The sequence below is a fragment of the Sylvia atricapilla genome, chromosome 17, assembly GCF_009819655.1.
Source record: "Sylvia atricapilla isolate bSylAtr1 chromosome 17, bSylAtr1.pri, whole genome shotgun sequence".
NCBI lineage: Eukaryota > Metazoa > Chordata > Aves > Passeriformes > Sylviidae > Sylvia > Sylvia atricapilla.
In genome coordinates this window covers 3194691-3211584 of record NC_089156.1, presented here as the reverse complement: position 1 = coordinate 3211584, position 16894 = coordinate 3194691, and the positions used below count along the sequence as shown (strand labels likewise).

Sequence of the window (16894 nt, the reverse complement as noted above, 5' to 3'; positions counted from 1 at the left end):
GCTGTGCTCTGTCTCCACTGTACTTCTCAAGGGCTGGATGCTGAGCAGCACCACAGCAGACCCAGGTCAGTGCAGGAAGGGGCTGTAACCTAGACTGTCCCCATGGGCCAGCCTGAGTCACCCACAGCTCACACCCCCACAGCTGCTTTTCAGAAACAGTCCCAGTCTGAGAGCAGCTGCTGGCGGCAGGGAGACAAGCTCCATGCCCTTGTCAGTGCTGCCAAGTGCAGGCACTGCTTGTAGGGGTTTACCTTTGGGCCTGGCAAACTGAAGTAGCATCTTCCCTTCTCTTCAATTCACAGTCTGAAACAAGGCAAAGGATGCTGCTCTGGCAGGAGGAATGCACAGATGAGCCACAGTTCACACAGGTCTACAGAGCATTCTTCTTTTAAGCTTTAATACAAGCTAGCACAGTCTTTATCTTCTTATAATGAGGTATTTAAAACATTTTACAAAGAAATGGTATTCAAAGGCATTTAAAAATAAAATATTTCCCTTTTCTGAATCAAACATTAACACTAAAACCCCTGCTGCCAAGTGCTGCTCCCTGTTATGCCCACAGCTATAAAGCAGATGGCTAGAAAACTTACTTGAATGGCTTGGATCCCCTGAAGCAGGGATAGATGTTTCCCTGAACTGGCCTTGCCTTGATGGCATTAGGGAGACACTGCAGCAACCATCCCTTCCAAACCCCCTGAAATGCTAATAAAAGTTGTTACAAAACCTTTCTAATAGGACCAGGCTCTGTAAGTAAGTAGTCTTGCTGCACAAGCTGAGTGTGTGACAGAGGCTGGGCCAGGAGCCACGCCAGAACTTCAGTATCTTACAAAACAGCTGCCCTGTTCTGCCCTTAGAGCCAGAACTGCTGCAGTGTGATCAGGGTGACCTTCACAGCTTGGCCACTCTGTGGCCCACGGCCCCAAAGCACTGGCTCTGTAGGAAGCCAAGGGAGTTCAGAAGAGGATGTTACCTATCCTCAGTTAACCTGCTGTAAGGAACTGAAGGGCAATTTGTTTTCTTCACTCCACAACTGTCTACCACTCGTCCTTGCTTTCCTGATCTGTATAAGTGAGCAGGAGGCACAGAGAGACCCCCCTGGACACCTACAACTGTGGCTGTGCATGTAGCACCACAGGAGAATGGCAAAGTGGCCTCAGCCCTGGAAGACCTGGATTTGTCAAGAGCTCGAGGAGAGCACTGGGGCTAAACATACTGCTTCTGGCCAAAGACATCCCTCAAACAATCTCTTTCTTGGAAAAAAAAACCTGATCCAGTAGCAGGACAGTGCTTCCAGCTCTCAGCCACTAAAGCAAAAAGGCAGGAACTACAATCAGAGTGTAATTATCTAGCTAAATCTGACATGAAGCTCCCCTCAGTCCCTGCAGTACTGTTCTCTCCTGAGGTTCCAGGCTGAAAACTTAAGTAACAGTGCACACCGTTAAATAGGAAAAGAACAGAAAAAGAGGAAGCCACAATCACACTCCGGGCTATGAGATCTGTGGCCAGTTGTAAGCCTGGCCCATCATCCCTCCCAGCTCCTTGGCACACCATGGAGATAGGTGGGAGGAAGCAGCAGGGTCCACCACACCAGTCCCCAGCTGGTCATGCACTGAATGGTGCCCCTCAAACAGATGATGAATAGCCCACTGTTCTGTTCCTCTGCATCACCTTCATCCGGCGTTCATCAAAAAGAAAACAAAATAGAAATGAACACACGCAACCCCTGCACTCACAGTGGGAAGCTGGAGGCTTTGCTCAGCCTGTAGTGCTCCTGCCTGGGCTGCTCAGGCACCAGGAGTCCCTGCCTGCCCCATGAGGGGCCCGCTGCCATCCCGGGTGTCCTCCACGGGTGTCTGGCTGGTGTGCACGACGATGGTGTTCTCGTCCACCAGCTCACATGCAGGGTTGGTGAACGCCGACAGTGGCAGTGTGATGCGCTGCATTTCACGCTCATAAGCCTTCTGCTCATGCTTCTCCTTCAGGTCTTTCCCCCTGCATTAAAACAAAAACCAAAATATATACGTGGGGTGAGTGCTGCTGCTTGGAGGGAGAGTAAAGCTGATAGAGTAGAGTAGAGTAGTAGAGTAGTAGCTGATAGAGTAGAGAAGCAGGGGCTCTACTCTTTAAGATAAACAGAGGTTTCTGCTGCATACAAAGGGCCAGAAATATTCCCTACTGTAAGCAGAGGACCACAGCTGAGCATCTCTGAAAAACAAGCAGCCAAGTGACGTCTGTCCCTCCCTCAAAGTGGCTCATTCACTGACATTGCTGCTGATAAATGACTAAAGCCAGGCCCCTCCTTCAAACCACCGAGCTGCCATATGTTTCCTTATCCTTTACAGTCCCACAGCGCTGCCTTGTGCAGGCCCAAGGGAGAAGTGAGACAGTGCAGAGGCCACTGCTGTGGAAAAGAGCTTCTGGAACTTGCTTCATCTGAAACAAATACTGGAGGTGCTGACAGCTTCTGCCTTTTGTTGCAGCAGCAAATTAAGCTGTGCAGAAAGTATTAAAGCTGACTTCAGAGCTGGCCCTGTTTTTTGCCACTGCAGCTACAACAGCTTAATGCCACAAGCGGCTCCCCAAACCTACCTCAGTCTTCCGCCTGTTGCTAAGGGAAGTAACACCTCTGTAATTTGTGCTGCAGAAGAACTGCCTTGCTTTAAAAATGGATTTGGCATTAATAGCATGTTGTCTCCAGAAGAGCTGTGTATACCAAAAACTACTAAACCCATTAAAGGTTTCTCACCACACCTACTACCCAAACCTGCCAGCTTGCACATGCAATTTTGAGATCAAGGCAAGGAGACAGTAAACCTGTGCTACAGCCCTGCTGTCAGCTCTCTGTGACTGGAGAAGCCCATTTGGACAAAGCCCAACACTGGTCTCTTGCTTCCTCCTGCTAAGGATAGAAGAGAGGTGGGACAGGCACCACTTGCTCCTCCTGAGACTCGTGGTCTCAAGCAGGCAGAGCTGCTGGGGTTTCCTGTCACCATTTTGGCTGCTTTTCAAAGCTGCCTACAAGCGTGCAGCAGCGGCTGCCATTCCTGCCAGCACACAAGACAGCGCTCTCTGAAGTGACACCTCAAATCACATATCTCGACAAGCAGCACTCTGTGTTTTGCCCCTTATGTAACACTCCTCCCTCTGCTTTTTTTCTGTCAGCATTTATTATAAACACTTACATAAGGACGTGTCCCAGCTTGGGAAAGGGCTCCTTCTGCTTGGTTGTGTCAGACTGTTGTCAAACAGCCAAAACACAGAACAAACCCTCCCAGAGGAGGGAGCCTGGGCCTCTGCTTGCTGCAGGGACAATCACTGCTATTTGTTAATCCTGCCCTCTTTTCTTACAACTAAGCAGCTTGCTACTGCCACTACCCTCAAACACTGCTGAGCTACAGAAACATTTCTGTCCAACACAGTGAAGTGGCTAAAGAAATGGTAACTGAAGTCCAAATCAAAACTGACCTTAAAGTACACAGGAGCTTTGCTAAAATGAACTTAGACCCCAAAAAAAGTGCTACCTGATAGTCAGCTTCATAGAATACACTGCATAAGTAGGAAAAAAAAATTGCCAATTGGTTTTCCTTTAAAGATAGACTAGAGAAATCAGGGGAACAGGTGGCCTACTAGAAGGATTGTTCTTTTCCTGATCAAAAGAAACTCCCTGTGCTGGCACCTGGGGTCTGCTCTTTCCAGTTCTGACAAAATCCAGCTCCCCTGGACACATCTGCAAAAGCCACATCAAGGTGCACATACACACATAAAACGCCCAAATATTAAAGAGGGCAATTTGAAACTTTAAGTGAGGCAGAACATCATAATAATGGGGGAAATGGAGAAGAACAATTAACTCTTCAGTAGTTCTTTCCTCAGTGTGACAAGTAAACTTGCTTAATGTGCAAACATATGCTTCTGTCCCATTTCCTTGGGCTCTGGTTGGGTCTGGAGGTGCTCAGACATTCCTGCTCTATACACACCAGTTTTTGAACAAAGAGCAGCCACTCACCTTTTATAGATGTATCCCACGACAATGCCAGCCCCGATGGCAATGATTATCACCATCATGATCAGCCCCAGCACATAACCTGTGAAAAGAGAAAGAAAAGAGCCAAAATGAGAGGCAGTAGGTCCAGCTATAATGTTGCTTTCAGAGTATCAGAACAGGTCTGTCCTGCCAGAATTCCAGGAACTGATCCATCACGTCATCCTGGGTTTGTACCTAGTGTCCCTAAGTCCTTCTTTTCTTTGGAGTTCATCTGTACCCTCTGACTGATGCCAATGACGGGCTGCACCGCGGCCGCCTCGCTCCGGGACGGCAAAGTATCAGCTGGTTCAAACACCTGCTCATCCTCCTGGGAAGTACCAACTTCTGCTGTAGGGACTGGGCCTGTGGTAGCCGTAGCATCTGTTGAGAGGGGGAAAATGTATATAAATATATATATATACAACATACTAAGCACTTATGAGTAGTTCAAAACATGTGCCTTGAGAGTGGGACAGCTCTAGACTGGGATCACTGAACTGCCTTCAAAGCACATTGAAAAACAGCTGTTGCCCCTTAAGTTGTTGCCAGAAATCCTACCAAAGTGGACAAGAAATGTACTCCTCCCCTCATTTTCCTTCAACATGAACCTATTTAACTAAGAGTCCAAGGTACCACCACAGATGAGACAAGTCAGACAGCAGAATAAAACCCAGGTTCAGGGCATGAGTCCAGAGGATGCACAATGACTTCATTCAGTGTATAGATCGATAGACAGGCTGCAGCTTCAATCATGCTGAACAGACATGAACAAGATTATGACAATCTCCATCCCAAATCTCCCAGGAGCCTATTTATCTCTCTTCTACCTCAATCTTCCTGACACAGGAAAGTTTGACAGGAGACTCCAGCTGTTGTAAAAGCAACCTGGGGATATACTTCTCTAGCCCCTCTTTGCAGTGGTGGACAAACTCTGATAGTCTGAGACACCACTGGACAGGCTAAGTCAGGGCAGCCCTCAGGCAGCACAGCCACTGACTAAAGTTCCTCCTCAGCCAAGGCCCAGAAAAGGTACCCAAGGATACAGACAGGTTCCTTTCCAGCCCTGGTTTTTATCAGTGCTCTTTTTCATCAACAGCACTGAAAGATTTTCAAGGTAGCTCCTTCTTTCATGACACAGAGTTTAAATGGAAGCTGTAGCATTGTAAAAGCTGTAAAAACAGTGTGAAGTAGGTATCTATCACCTGTTCTACACAAAGCCCCCTTCTTTTTGGAAATTCTATTCACAGTATGCATCCACACCTGAAAACTCACCCCACCTGCATCTCCCCCCACAGCAGGCAATAACTCCATGTGGATTTTCTACCTGCAGCCATTTTGAGACCTCAGTGGAATGTGAAATGGAAGTATAGCAGAGAGTCAGAGACAGGAAATCAGGGTAATTTCAGACAGTAACTTCATGTAGGGTCAGCCCAGGCAACTGAACCAACCTGAACTGCTGGGCCATGAAAAAGTGCCCACTCTGAGATGCAAAAATATGAAACCTATTAAACATGCAAATGGCTGAAAGGTCAGGTAATTCTTCTGATTCTAAAGCTGCAAGAGTGTTTTGAGCAAGGAACTTGGCAGCAAAACAGGCAAAAAAAGAGCAAAGTGAAAAAAAGAGGAGGGTGTATGTGCATGGGGAAAGTATTTATATGCAAGGATAGCAGTCTCAAAGGACAGTGGTGTGAGTAAATCTTGCAGGGCTCAGAAAGTAGTAAACAGTTAAAAAAACCCAAGTGGTTACTGTGGTGTCAGTCAATACTGACACCTCCTCTCCCTGAAACAGGCTTATCTACAGTTCTTTTGGCAAACTGTTTCTCACTGTGACTATACAGGAGGAATCAAGTGTTTCAATTTCTTACTGTCCTCCCTTCCCTTCTAGTTCTCATTTTTTCCACATTCTTCCCCTGCACCCCGTGCTCAAATTCCCACTGGCAACCCTTTAACAGGAGGAAGCTTCTTTAGTCAGCTGTAATATGTCCCACAGCAACAGTCTACCCACACCTCAGCAATTCCTAGATGTCCAGACCTCAGCCTTTTGCAACACAGCTAGAAAGCGCTATAGTGAATAAGTGAATTACGGGGGAGTGGGGGCTTTTCACAGGCCTTTTCTGGCACTAATGGCAAAGCCATTTTCTAGAGGCGGAGCACGGCATGGCCGGGAGGCAGATGTGCACACACAGGCGAGGGCTGGAGGGGAGCCCTGGGTACGCGGTGTTTCCGAGGGAGGTGCTGGCGTAGCCCGGGGTTGTTTGTGCGCATGGGGGACCCCACCCTGGTGACAAATCCAGCTCCCCGCGGTAGGGGGCACACCAGGGAGGGCAGGAAAAGGGGGGGGGGGGCGGCGGCGGCCACTCTTACCTGAGCACTGGGCGATGTCGCAGGATCGCCGCTCGGGAGCCCCGGTAGCGCCTTGGATGTAGCACCAGGGCGCGGCGTCGCCGTCCGGGTTCCTGCAGCTGTTGTGGTCCTCATCGACTGCGAGGGAGCAGCGGGCCGTCAGCGCGGCCGCGGCACCCTCGGCTCCCCCGGGAACCCCCCCGCGTCCCCCGGGCCCGGACCCACCTGCCGGGAGCGCGGCGCTGGGGCCGCTCCGCACCGTCAGCCAGTTGAGGCACGGGGCGCCGCCGGAGGCCACTCGCCGGCTGCCGCGGTAGGAAGCGCCGTTGCCGCGGAGGCACTCTGCGGAGAGACGAGCCGAGCCTTGCGGGCGGCCCGGGCGGCCCCCGCCGCTCCGTGCCGCTCCCCGACGCGGCCCCCGCCTTTCCCACGGGGATGTTCCCCCTCCCGAGAGCGGCCTTTGTCCCCCACAAAGCCGGGCCGGCACTCACCCTCGGCGCCGCGGGCGGCCCCCAGCAGCAGCGAGCCCAGCAGCAGCACGGCGCGCAGCGCTCGCCGCGGGCCCCCGGGCAGCATCCTCGGCTCGGAGGGTGAGGAGCCGCCGCCAGCCCGGCCGCGCAGCTCGGCTCCGCTCGGCGCCGCGGCGAGACCTGCCCCGGCACTCCCCTCCCCGGTAAACAACCGCCGGGCTGCGCTTCCCCCCCCCGCCCCGCCGCCGCCGCCGGGTCCTAACGCTGCCGCTGCCGCCGCCCGCCCCCAGCAGAGGAAGGGGCGGCCGCCGCGGGCAGGGCTCGGGCAGCCGGGGGTCTCTGCCCCGGCACCCAGCACGGCGAGGGCTGCCCGGTGCCCACGGAGCTCTTTGGCTCGAGAGAGCTCCGCGTCCCTGGGCTTGTCTCCTACAGTCGCAGGAAAAGTCTTACACCAGAAGAGGAGACTTTCCACGGAACTACGCTTGAACTACTGCCTGTGGCAGAAGTGTTTATCTTCTGAGACGCAAAACTGCACTTTCTCCTAGAGAATTAGCATGAAGGACTAAATCCTGCTGTCCTTACTCTCCCTTTGGGTTCCCTTAGCTCTAAAGAGACGTTTGATGAATACATACTGTCCACGGAGGCTGTGCACCTCCACCTTAGAAGGGATTTATATTCTCGTCTCTGCTAATCCATTACTTTTCATTTACTACATGTACTTGCTCTAAGAGCTGTGCCTGCTTATAGAAAAAACCAAAGTAAACAGCATGAAGATGGTTTAGAGTAGCTCTAATGCAGGCATCCAGCCACTGTGATAAAGCCTCTCTGCAGGTATTTCACACGGCTGATAATAGATACTTGTGTTTCTGAACATGCCAAGGGACTGGGACAGTGCAGTGCCACTGTCTGTACACGGGCATCTGGAGTCCTCAGCCCTGTTTCAGTTTTACACCACTGAAAAACAAACCACTGAATAGCTGGTCCTGCTCAACAATGAGCTTGCAAAGCAGCCTGGGCCAACTGATGGGTTTGTGGCCAAGGCACAGGCCTGCAGCACAAGGTGCTATTTCTAGGCTTCCCACAGAGTTTTTCCTGACCTTGGCCAACCTGCCTGCCTCACTCCTTTGCGCCTTCCCTTCCTTTCTCTTATATGAGGTACAATCATTCCTTCTTAGAATAGGAAGGAATTCCTATTAGAATTCCTTCTTTTCAAGTTCTTTGAAATCACGTGGAAACCATTAAACACATAAGAAGTATTTCTATGCCAGGAAGCTGCTTCACTGTTTGATGAATTATTTTTCAAGGCAGTGTTGGCTGGAGCAGTGGTCTTTCCCTTCCATTCCTAGATGTTTCCATCCTGGCAGTGCTCTCTGTCAGGCTGCTACAGGTAGTTGTGTAACAAACCTGCTCAAGATTCTGATCCAACCCAATTTTTGCCCCTTTTTCACCAGGTCATGAACACTTTAAGCTTTTACAGCCAAGTCACCTGCTGCATTCAGTCCACAATGGAGCCACAAAAGCCCAGATGTACCAGCATGAAAGACGGGTAATGAGGAAACACGTCAATTAAGAGGCACTACTGCCAAGTATGAAACCACAGGTCTTAGCACACATTTGTGTGACTCGCACTTCAACAACATGATTTACCACTAGAGAAAATTTAGTTTAGTAATGTCAGATTAAAAAAAAAAAAAAAAAGGTTGCAAAAAATCAAAACAGAAAACCAAAACCCAACTGTATGTGGCAGTCCTGACTGACATCACCAGCTAAGATGCAGCCTTTGTGCCATTACACTCACTGTCTGCACAGACACCCTGTTACTGCATTCCTGATGCTCTCCAGTTACTCTCTGTGAAGGCAAGGCTAACTGGAGTCAGCAAGAATTTTCAATAAGGGCTATTCAGTCAAGCTGCCTGTTTGCAATAGCTCTTCATCACAGATTTTATGGGACAAATTCCATTCAGCAGAAACTGCAGGGCCACACGTGCACCCAGAGGCACTGGATGCAAAACTTTGCAGATGGGCTGCCAACCTGCACAATTAATTTCTTTTTGCTTATTTCATGAGACTAACTAATGCTTCCATGCCACCTAGCACAGAAAGCACCTCCTTCTGTACATACTGATCCAAGAACTGCAGTAATCTCTTTGGAAACAAACTTCAGGCCTTCCTAGATCTCTCTCCTACCATGTAACAAGATAAATTTGCACTTCTCATTACACTCAGCCAAGTTCCAGCAAACAATCTGAGTTTCTAGTCCACAGAAGGACAATGGGGAATCTGGGAGAAATGCAAAAACCTTCACATTAATGGTAAAGATCAAAGTCTTTTCCACAACTGACTTCTAAGCATAATTTTTTCTTTCATCTCTAGCTTTCTCCGGGATGAGGGATGATTTATGCCTGGCAGTTTCACAAACTTAAGTTTAATAGGATGCCAGGTGGCAGCTGTCAGAGGCAGACTCAATTGCTCTTTCCACTGCTGGGGAATGGGTTTGCTCTTCTTTCTACACTTTTAGAAAAATTAAACATCACGTTATTTCATAAGACTTGATTTTAAATTACCCAAACTATAAGTAAGTTAATAGCTTTGCAGCTACTTCCTCACATAGTTAACACTTAGATGTCTGTAGGTATATAAAAAGACATGTATCACAACACATACCCATGTTTTACAGGAGAATATATATGCTATTTCTAGGAATGAGAGACATCAAGCATCCTCCCTAAACTCAGTGTGAACCAGTTTCAGCTGTGAGCTGGTACCTTTTTTTATACAAGTTCCAGAATGAACAATGTCTGCTTTCTCTCTCTCTCCTGTGTGTCAGCTGCTCTTTCTTGTTTGTTTGTTCTACTTTTTCACCTGTGGAAAAATTCAAAGTGATTTGAGACTTCTATTTAAAAAGTAAAGAAAAAAAAATCCAACTTGTAACACTCTGTGCCAAGGGAGGTAGCCCCAGACCTATAGCTCTGGAATGACTCCATAAGAAGCTATCAAACCCACCTCCTTCTCTGGCCACAGCCAACTGTATTCAGATCTTGTGAGGCAGAAGCTCATCTAACCTCCTATGCAAGAACTGACATGCTTTATTACTTAATCTTACTAAATAAGACACTGAGCGGAGTAAACAAAATGAGTTTTCTAATCTGAGTAATCCCTCCTAGCCAAATTAACATGGATTGCTTAAAATGGAAAAAGTTGACCATTGCCCTCCTTTAAACAGGACATACGTCATGTTCCCATAACCTCCCCTTTCTCCTTCCTAGGTAACCAAAAGAATTGTTCCAGTTTTCCCCAAAAGTAATTTTTCTCATTTTTCTTTTTCATTCATAAATGGTAATGCTTGAGAATAATGATAGTACAATTCTGAGACCTCACCATGAACAGTTTGTGCTTAAGCTTAAAAAGCTGCAACCATAGAATATTACTGAACACTATTAAGAACTTGAGTACTTCCAACTCCAACAAAAGCAGGGGGTTTATTTCTTGCCTCTCTCTTGATCATGAAAACAACTGTGGGTCTCACCTGTAAAAACCCTTCTGTAAGCAGTGATGTAGGAGTTGGAAAGAAATGTGTTTCATTTCTAACCTAGATACAATTTGAACTTAATAAAGGAACATCAGGGCTGCAACAAAAGGATCAGATATTGGCTTTCTGAAACTGAGCCGAGTATAACCAAAAATCAAGACAGAGGCAGTGACTACAAAGGAGTCGGCTGGCACTGTTGCATCGTGCTGCTGACATGCTCAAGGAGAGGGTTTCTCCTCCCCCTTCAGTCTGACAGCATGAGCTATTGCTAAGTAAATGCCAGCCACAGCCTCCAAGGACTAACAAGGAAGTCTGCAGAAGCAAAACAACCATATGCGATATTTGAACTGGTTCAGACTGGTTCAGGGTTGGCTCCACTAACTCAAGAGTGCTTTCTCAGATGAGTTTTGTGTGTGGGCTGTAATAAAAGGCCAGAGGCCTCGGGAGGGCAATCTGGGTCCTATTGTTTACTGGGGAGAAGCACTGCAGCTACACTTCTCCAATATTAAGAGATTAGCACTAAATACTCTTGGCAGTCAGTGACTTAAGAAATTTCACACACAGACTCCTCTCTAACAGCATCATTTTTTGGTCCCTTTTTGTCAAGAACTGTCCAGTGCATTTCCAGTTTTCTCAGCACTTTTTGAAGAGCCCAAGTGTTGACAGACATCTGTGTTCACACTGGCCCAATGCAGCAGTTGTGCAGGTCCCCATGGACCATCCCTCAGCTCTTCCCCTGGCTGCAGCATTCCAATCTCGGGATCTGGATCACAGATTGCTTTACCTGCTATCCAGTGGGTGGGTGTGTCTCGTAGCAGGATACCATAAAACCACAGCAATATTGTTAGGAATTGGGTACAGCTTCTAAAGATGTTTTAGTCCCTAGTTGCACTGGTTGTTGTTGGCTTTTTTGTTTGTTTGATTGGGTTTTTTTTGCTACAGATGCAGGCTGCTACTGACAAAAACCAGAGCACACATTTCTAAGGGTGGAGGAAGGGAAGCTATTTTGAAACATACTGCGATCTGCTCAGAGAACACATAAGTGTGAGCCAAGAACAGGGGCTTTACTCTCAATTCTTAAACTGATCTTCGCCTGACCTTAGGGAAGCTTCTGCCTTGGTTTCCCAAGTTAATATATACTTATGTCACAGAGGCAGAAATTATTACATGTCTGCAAAGCTCTTTGAAAACTTCAGACATCCAACACCTACCTTATGAAATGGTTTTGTAGGGGAAGGAATCCTGGAGACAGATATGCATGAGATGTTCTCAAGTTCTACATGTGTAGTGCTGACTTAGTACAAGTAAGTACAAATAAGCATTAATGCAAGAATTCATTAAAATAGGAGAATGTCTTGTTTGGTTGTTTTTGAAGGTATAAAAGTACTTTCATAACTTTGTTTCTCAAACCACAGTTGTGCCCAGCAGTATCTGGCAAAGCTAAGCAGTTTGATAACCCAATTTGTTCTTGTTAGAAAATGCCTATCTAAAAATAACTGTTTATTATTTGCACATGAGGAATGCGAAAAGGCAGCATCAAAACATCTGGAGACTTCAATCGAAATGAATAAAGATTTCTGTTCTCATATCTGTTCAAATTACCCTCCAGTGAATTGGATGGGATTATTAAATATCCTTCTACCAATCTTCCACTCCCCATGGAAGCCAATTTCACAGTTAAACAGAAGTGAAAGCGCAAAACTCTGTTGTTGAAACTTCAATAGTAATGGAATATTACCACAGTAATAGTTAGATTTCATTGTGAAAAACATAAGGGTAAAGTTGCACTTAAATATGCAAAACTCCTACTCTAAATAGCACAAACACTCATGTGACCTTTATTCCAAGCCATCAGAAAGGCTGTAAGGTTATAAACTTGAAGACATAAAAAAGCCAGACATGTATTTTCTTCTCTCTTTAGGGCTTTGGGACTAGGACTGGAGTCATCAACATAAGAGCAGAAGCAGTGACTCATTTTGTAATGGGTCTCTCTAATTCAACATGTGAGCAGAGAAGCAGAGACCAAACCTTGCACTGGAGCTACTGGTGTTTCCTCAAAAAGTGTAGGATTCAGGGACATTTACAATGCAGAGCTCACACTTCTGGATTTTATTTCTTAGCTGACATGGAAACAGATAAAATCACTGGTACTGCAAAAGATCTCTCTCCACAGGTATTTGTCTGAAGGCTGTGGGAGGAGTTGTTAATTTGGGGAAGCTGCCCTTTTTTTCCTCTGTAGAAAGGCAAATCTCTATTTTCTCTGGGTCACACACATGCCATAAGCATGCAGAGATGGCCTTTTTCATGACTGACATAGGCACGTGGACTTTTTTACATCTATTTACAAAAGCAAAGACACTGTTCCTTTAAATATGTTTACAGAACAGGGCAAACCTTTGTTGCTATTTTGGTATTTAGTTTGCCATTCTTTTAGAAAGTTATGGCTCCAACTGGTAACACCATGAGGAGGTAAAAAGCCAGGAAGAAACAGAGACTTAATAAAGTTTCACATAATACTTGCACTTATTTCTTTAGTATGTAAGGGTGTGGAGTTAAAACACTGTGCATTTGACCAACACCCCAGCAGCTGAAGTAGGCAGCCCAGAAGCAAAACTCTATTTATATGACCTCAGTTTTATTTCACTGCCATTCAGTGAGGACAATACCAAATTTCACAGATACTTGTTACTCCACCCACTTATGCTAAGCCAAGAAAACTCACCACTCAGTGCCAGAGAAAAGATTTCCTAGTTGAAATAAGGCCATCCTGATATAGTGTTGCAACCTGCCCACCACACTATGAATTCTCACACGGAGCTCTGGAAATGTGCAAAGGCAGAACTGTCTCTGAAAAGGGGAAGATTTTGAGATGTGAGAAGTCCAGGCCATCTCTCTGTGCACTCATGGTCTCTACTCTCCATCTCCAGGAAATGAATGCATGCAGCCTGCAGAGTTTAATTCTCTTTTGGTTTATTACTATTTAAAAATCAGGTTTTGTATCCCCTTCTACAGAGGCTTCACCTTCCAACAGAACATACAAAAAATACACACAATAGAAAAAAAAAAGATAGGTAGGTAAGTTGCTTTATACAAACAGGTCCCTAAGAACCCAAAAAGGCTAAAACAGGCTCGGTTTCAATAGAAGCAGGCCCATAAATAGGCAAGAGACTTCATTCAAGTAGGGAAAGAGTCATCCATCCTCACCTAAGATCCTTTCTTGCTCCACTGAAGACAATGGGAGGATTCCCAACAACTTCAGTAGAAGCAGGATTGGGATTCATCAGAGCCAATGGCAAACTTTTCTGCTCCTTCCCTTCCAAGGCACTGTCTCTTCCATATGGCATACAGCCAGGGAAAAATACCAGTTTTCCTGACTCATCCCACACTTATGTTTCAGTTGTTCACTCTACAAGACATCTAAGAACAGCCTTTTATTTTCTCTCTTACTCTGGTATTTGCACTAATTGCAGTAAACTTTCAGATTACAACAGTACCGAAGAAAAATTCTGAGCCCAAGAGCAAGGCTTGGTTGGTTCCTTAAGAGCCAGCAGTCAGTCTGACAGCTTTGCAGAGGGCATGTAAAATTTGCCTGGAGAAGGCACCAGTTTGTAGACACAGCAGCCAAAAAGGTATTAGCAAGCAGGAGATTGATTTATTCTAAAATCACTTACCCAAGGTCACTATGTGACTGCAGGGTGCTCAAGAGCATTTATGGCTGCATGAAGTGACTCCATGGTCCACATGGAACACAGGAGCTGGGAGGGAGTCACTGGAACATCAGTGAGACTCCAGTTACCTCCTTCCTTCAGCAGATCTTGGCTCAGAGCACTTCCAGGTCTCAAAAATCGCAGTACAAGTATGGAGGCCACCCAGGAAAAGCTTCATTCACATAAACCCTGAGAGCAGTTCAATAGTGCCAGGCAGTCTTTAAATAAATTTAAATATCACACCTTTCAGGAAAAAATGTGGCCAAATGTTTGTTTAACTTTGCATTACACCTGAAGTCAGTGAGGCCAAACATTTGTGCCAGAGTTCAGCAGCACAATTTGGCATGTCAATTAAATATTGGCACATTCTTACCCAAAGGTTATCATCATCTCATCTTACAGACAGGAACACAACACACAAGAGGCTAGAGATGGCACAGGGTGTTAATTCTTGGCAAACAGGCCATCACTGCCTGCCACCAGAGAGTGCACAGCTGTGGTTTCTCACTGATGTGCCATAACCATTCCAACCATCACCACAAGCCCTCACAGCCAGGGCTCCTGCTCCTGGGCTGCATCACTGAGTTATGACATAGCACTCCTCTTAAGTGGTGCTTTCTCTTCTTTCTTTTTTAGCCAAATAGCTCCCTGCTTTGTTTTACAGCCAACATCTGCAGAGCTGCACACATCCAAGCAGGCACCAGAGTGCACAGGATGTGTGGAGGGTCACAGCAGCAGGCAGACACTTTGCCAGTGCTGGTGCTGAGCTGTGGCTGCAGCCCAGGAGCACTGCCTGCCCCCCTCCCTCTGGGTCCCAGGCTCAGTGCTCTGGAACATGCTGCCTTCTCACAGGGACACGGAGCTGCAGCACATTGGGCTGGAAGCCAAATCTGTTCCCAAGGGCTCATTCACAACAGCTGAAGGATCTTGTTTTGAAAAGGATGTTCAGGATAAAAAAACATGGCTCTTTTAGGAGACACTGGAGCCTTCCAGGATCTGTTTTCCTTTTTAAGTTTTCCTAGTGGGTTGTTTTCCTCCCTCTTTGCTCATTTGTTTTTGTCTCTCAGGGTGGAACTGAGAGCCTAAGCTCAGAGATTCACTGTGAGCTTCTGCTCTGTTCCAATAAAACTCAGGAACTGTGCCCAAGAAAAAGGTGAGCAGTACTAAGCTGGCTTAATTTACATTCAGGTATTCACAATGCTGTTAAGGTATAATTGTAATGCTGAAAAAGCCAGCACATTCCATGGTGTTGTCTGGCATTTGCTCTCAGACTTTCTGCCATGGTGACAATTGAAAATATTTTATTATTTTTGTGGGTGGTAAAGAAAAGCCTTTCCAGTTTCTTTCATTACTTAGAATTTTGGTGGCTGTTTTTTACTTTGTCCATTTATCTCTCATGAAACCCAAGGAGAGCTCTTGCTCTCCATTCTTCCAACACTGAAGTCTGGAGTTCCTTTGAAGTTTACTTTGGCATCTACTTCCTCAAGCAAGCACCTTAAAAAAAAATTAAAGCTGAAAGTGGTACCCCACTCCCGACTCAAGACGTAAGTTTAGATACTGAATTCTAGGAACAAAGATTTAGTGAAAAAACAAGACACTAAAGTTACAACAGAGCCTACAAAATCTAGGTTAGCTTTCATACTAGCAATTCAATTAGTTGAGTTATAGACATTCAGTTACACAGCTCTTCTATTCAAGTCATTCCTTACTGCTGACAGCAGTTGAGGGAGGAACAATAATTTCAGGGAATACATGGGAAATAACAAATATTCCCTAAGTCACTGGCACTCAAACAGGTCTAAAATTGTGACTGGGCATTTACAATTATTCAAAAGATTGGTAGGAAGACCAACTCCACACCATCTTAATAGTTCTAGGCTTTAAAAACCAAAAAAAACCCATCCCCCCAACATATAATACTTTGCCCTAGTATAATTAAGGCACTGGATTGAGAGAAGGAAAAATCTGTGTTCAATTTCTGGTTCTGCTATCAATTTCCCGTATCACCATGGGCAAATCATTTAGGACTGAGAGCTCACAGGCACATTGCTATGTGTCAGGTGAGCCACACTGCTTGCACACATTTTAGACATAACAAATGCAAGGTCACGTCACTTAATTTAACTCAGTATGGAATAAATTCATACTAAATTGCTTTACCTTGCATTTGTTCTGGATTAACATTTATAAATTCAGGCAATAAAAGAAGCCTGAGAAGTTTGTCCCCCCACATTTAACACAACACTTGAGTATGCATGCAAGTGGTTTTTAGTCCTTCATCTTTCACTCATTATCTTATAAGGATCTATTCCTGTCTTGTCTGTCTTTAATATTTAGATTATGAATTACTGAAGATGTTTTCATCATACCTAACACACAAGGCTCTGAGCCTCAGATGAGAGGTTATGGGACTCCTATAAAACAAGCAAATACTACAAGTCTGATTATACAAATTTGCATGAACTGAAGTTTCCTTGTTGATATGTGCACCAGCTCAAACATTGGCTTGCAGTCCCTCGAAAAGGGAAGGCAATGAAGGGAAGGTGGCCCAAAATCAGAACTATCATCTATACACTTATATGCCAATTAAAAATAAAATGTAAGAGCAACAAGCTGCAGCTCAGGGCATGTTACATTCTTCCCTTTGAACTCTGAACTTGTGAGGCTGTTTTCTGTTTGGATCTGTCTCGTGTCCTATGAGAAACAGGCATTTCCCAAAGTACAGAATAGAAAGAATTTGCATGTAGATTAAATTACTGTCCAGAATGGAACAGTATGCCCCTGAAGAAGCAAAAAGCACTGAAAACACACCACAGCTAAG

General features: G+C 45.9%; 1 protein-coding gene across 1 annotated transcript; it reads right to left on the bottom strand.

Annotated features, from left to right (window-relative positions):
• Positions 1-371: 371 nt before the first annotated feature.
• Positions 372-7046, bottom strand: PIK3IP1 (phosphoinositide-3-kinase interacting protein 1). The gene is made up of 6 exons (XM_066331277.1): positions 6859-7046; positions 6593-6709; positions 6389-6505; positions 4220-4405; positions 4007-4085; positions 372-1992 (listed from the first exon to the last, which is right to left on the bottom strand). Exons 1-6 carry the CDS (start codon positions 6941-6943, stop codon positions 1785-1787), a joined length of 792 nt encoding a protein of 263 aa, XP_066187374.1. The 5' UTR covers positions 6944-7046; the 3' UTR covers positions 372-1784.
• Between the last annotated feature and the right edge of the window lie 9848 nt (positions 7047-16894).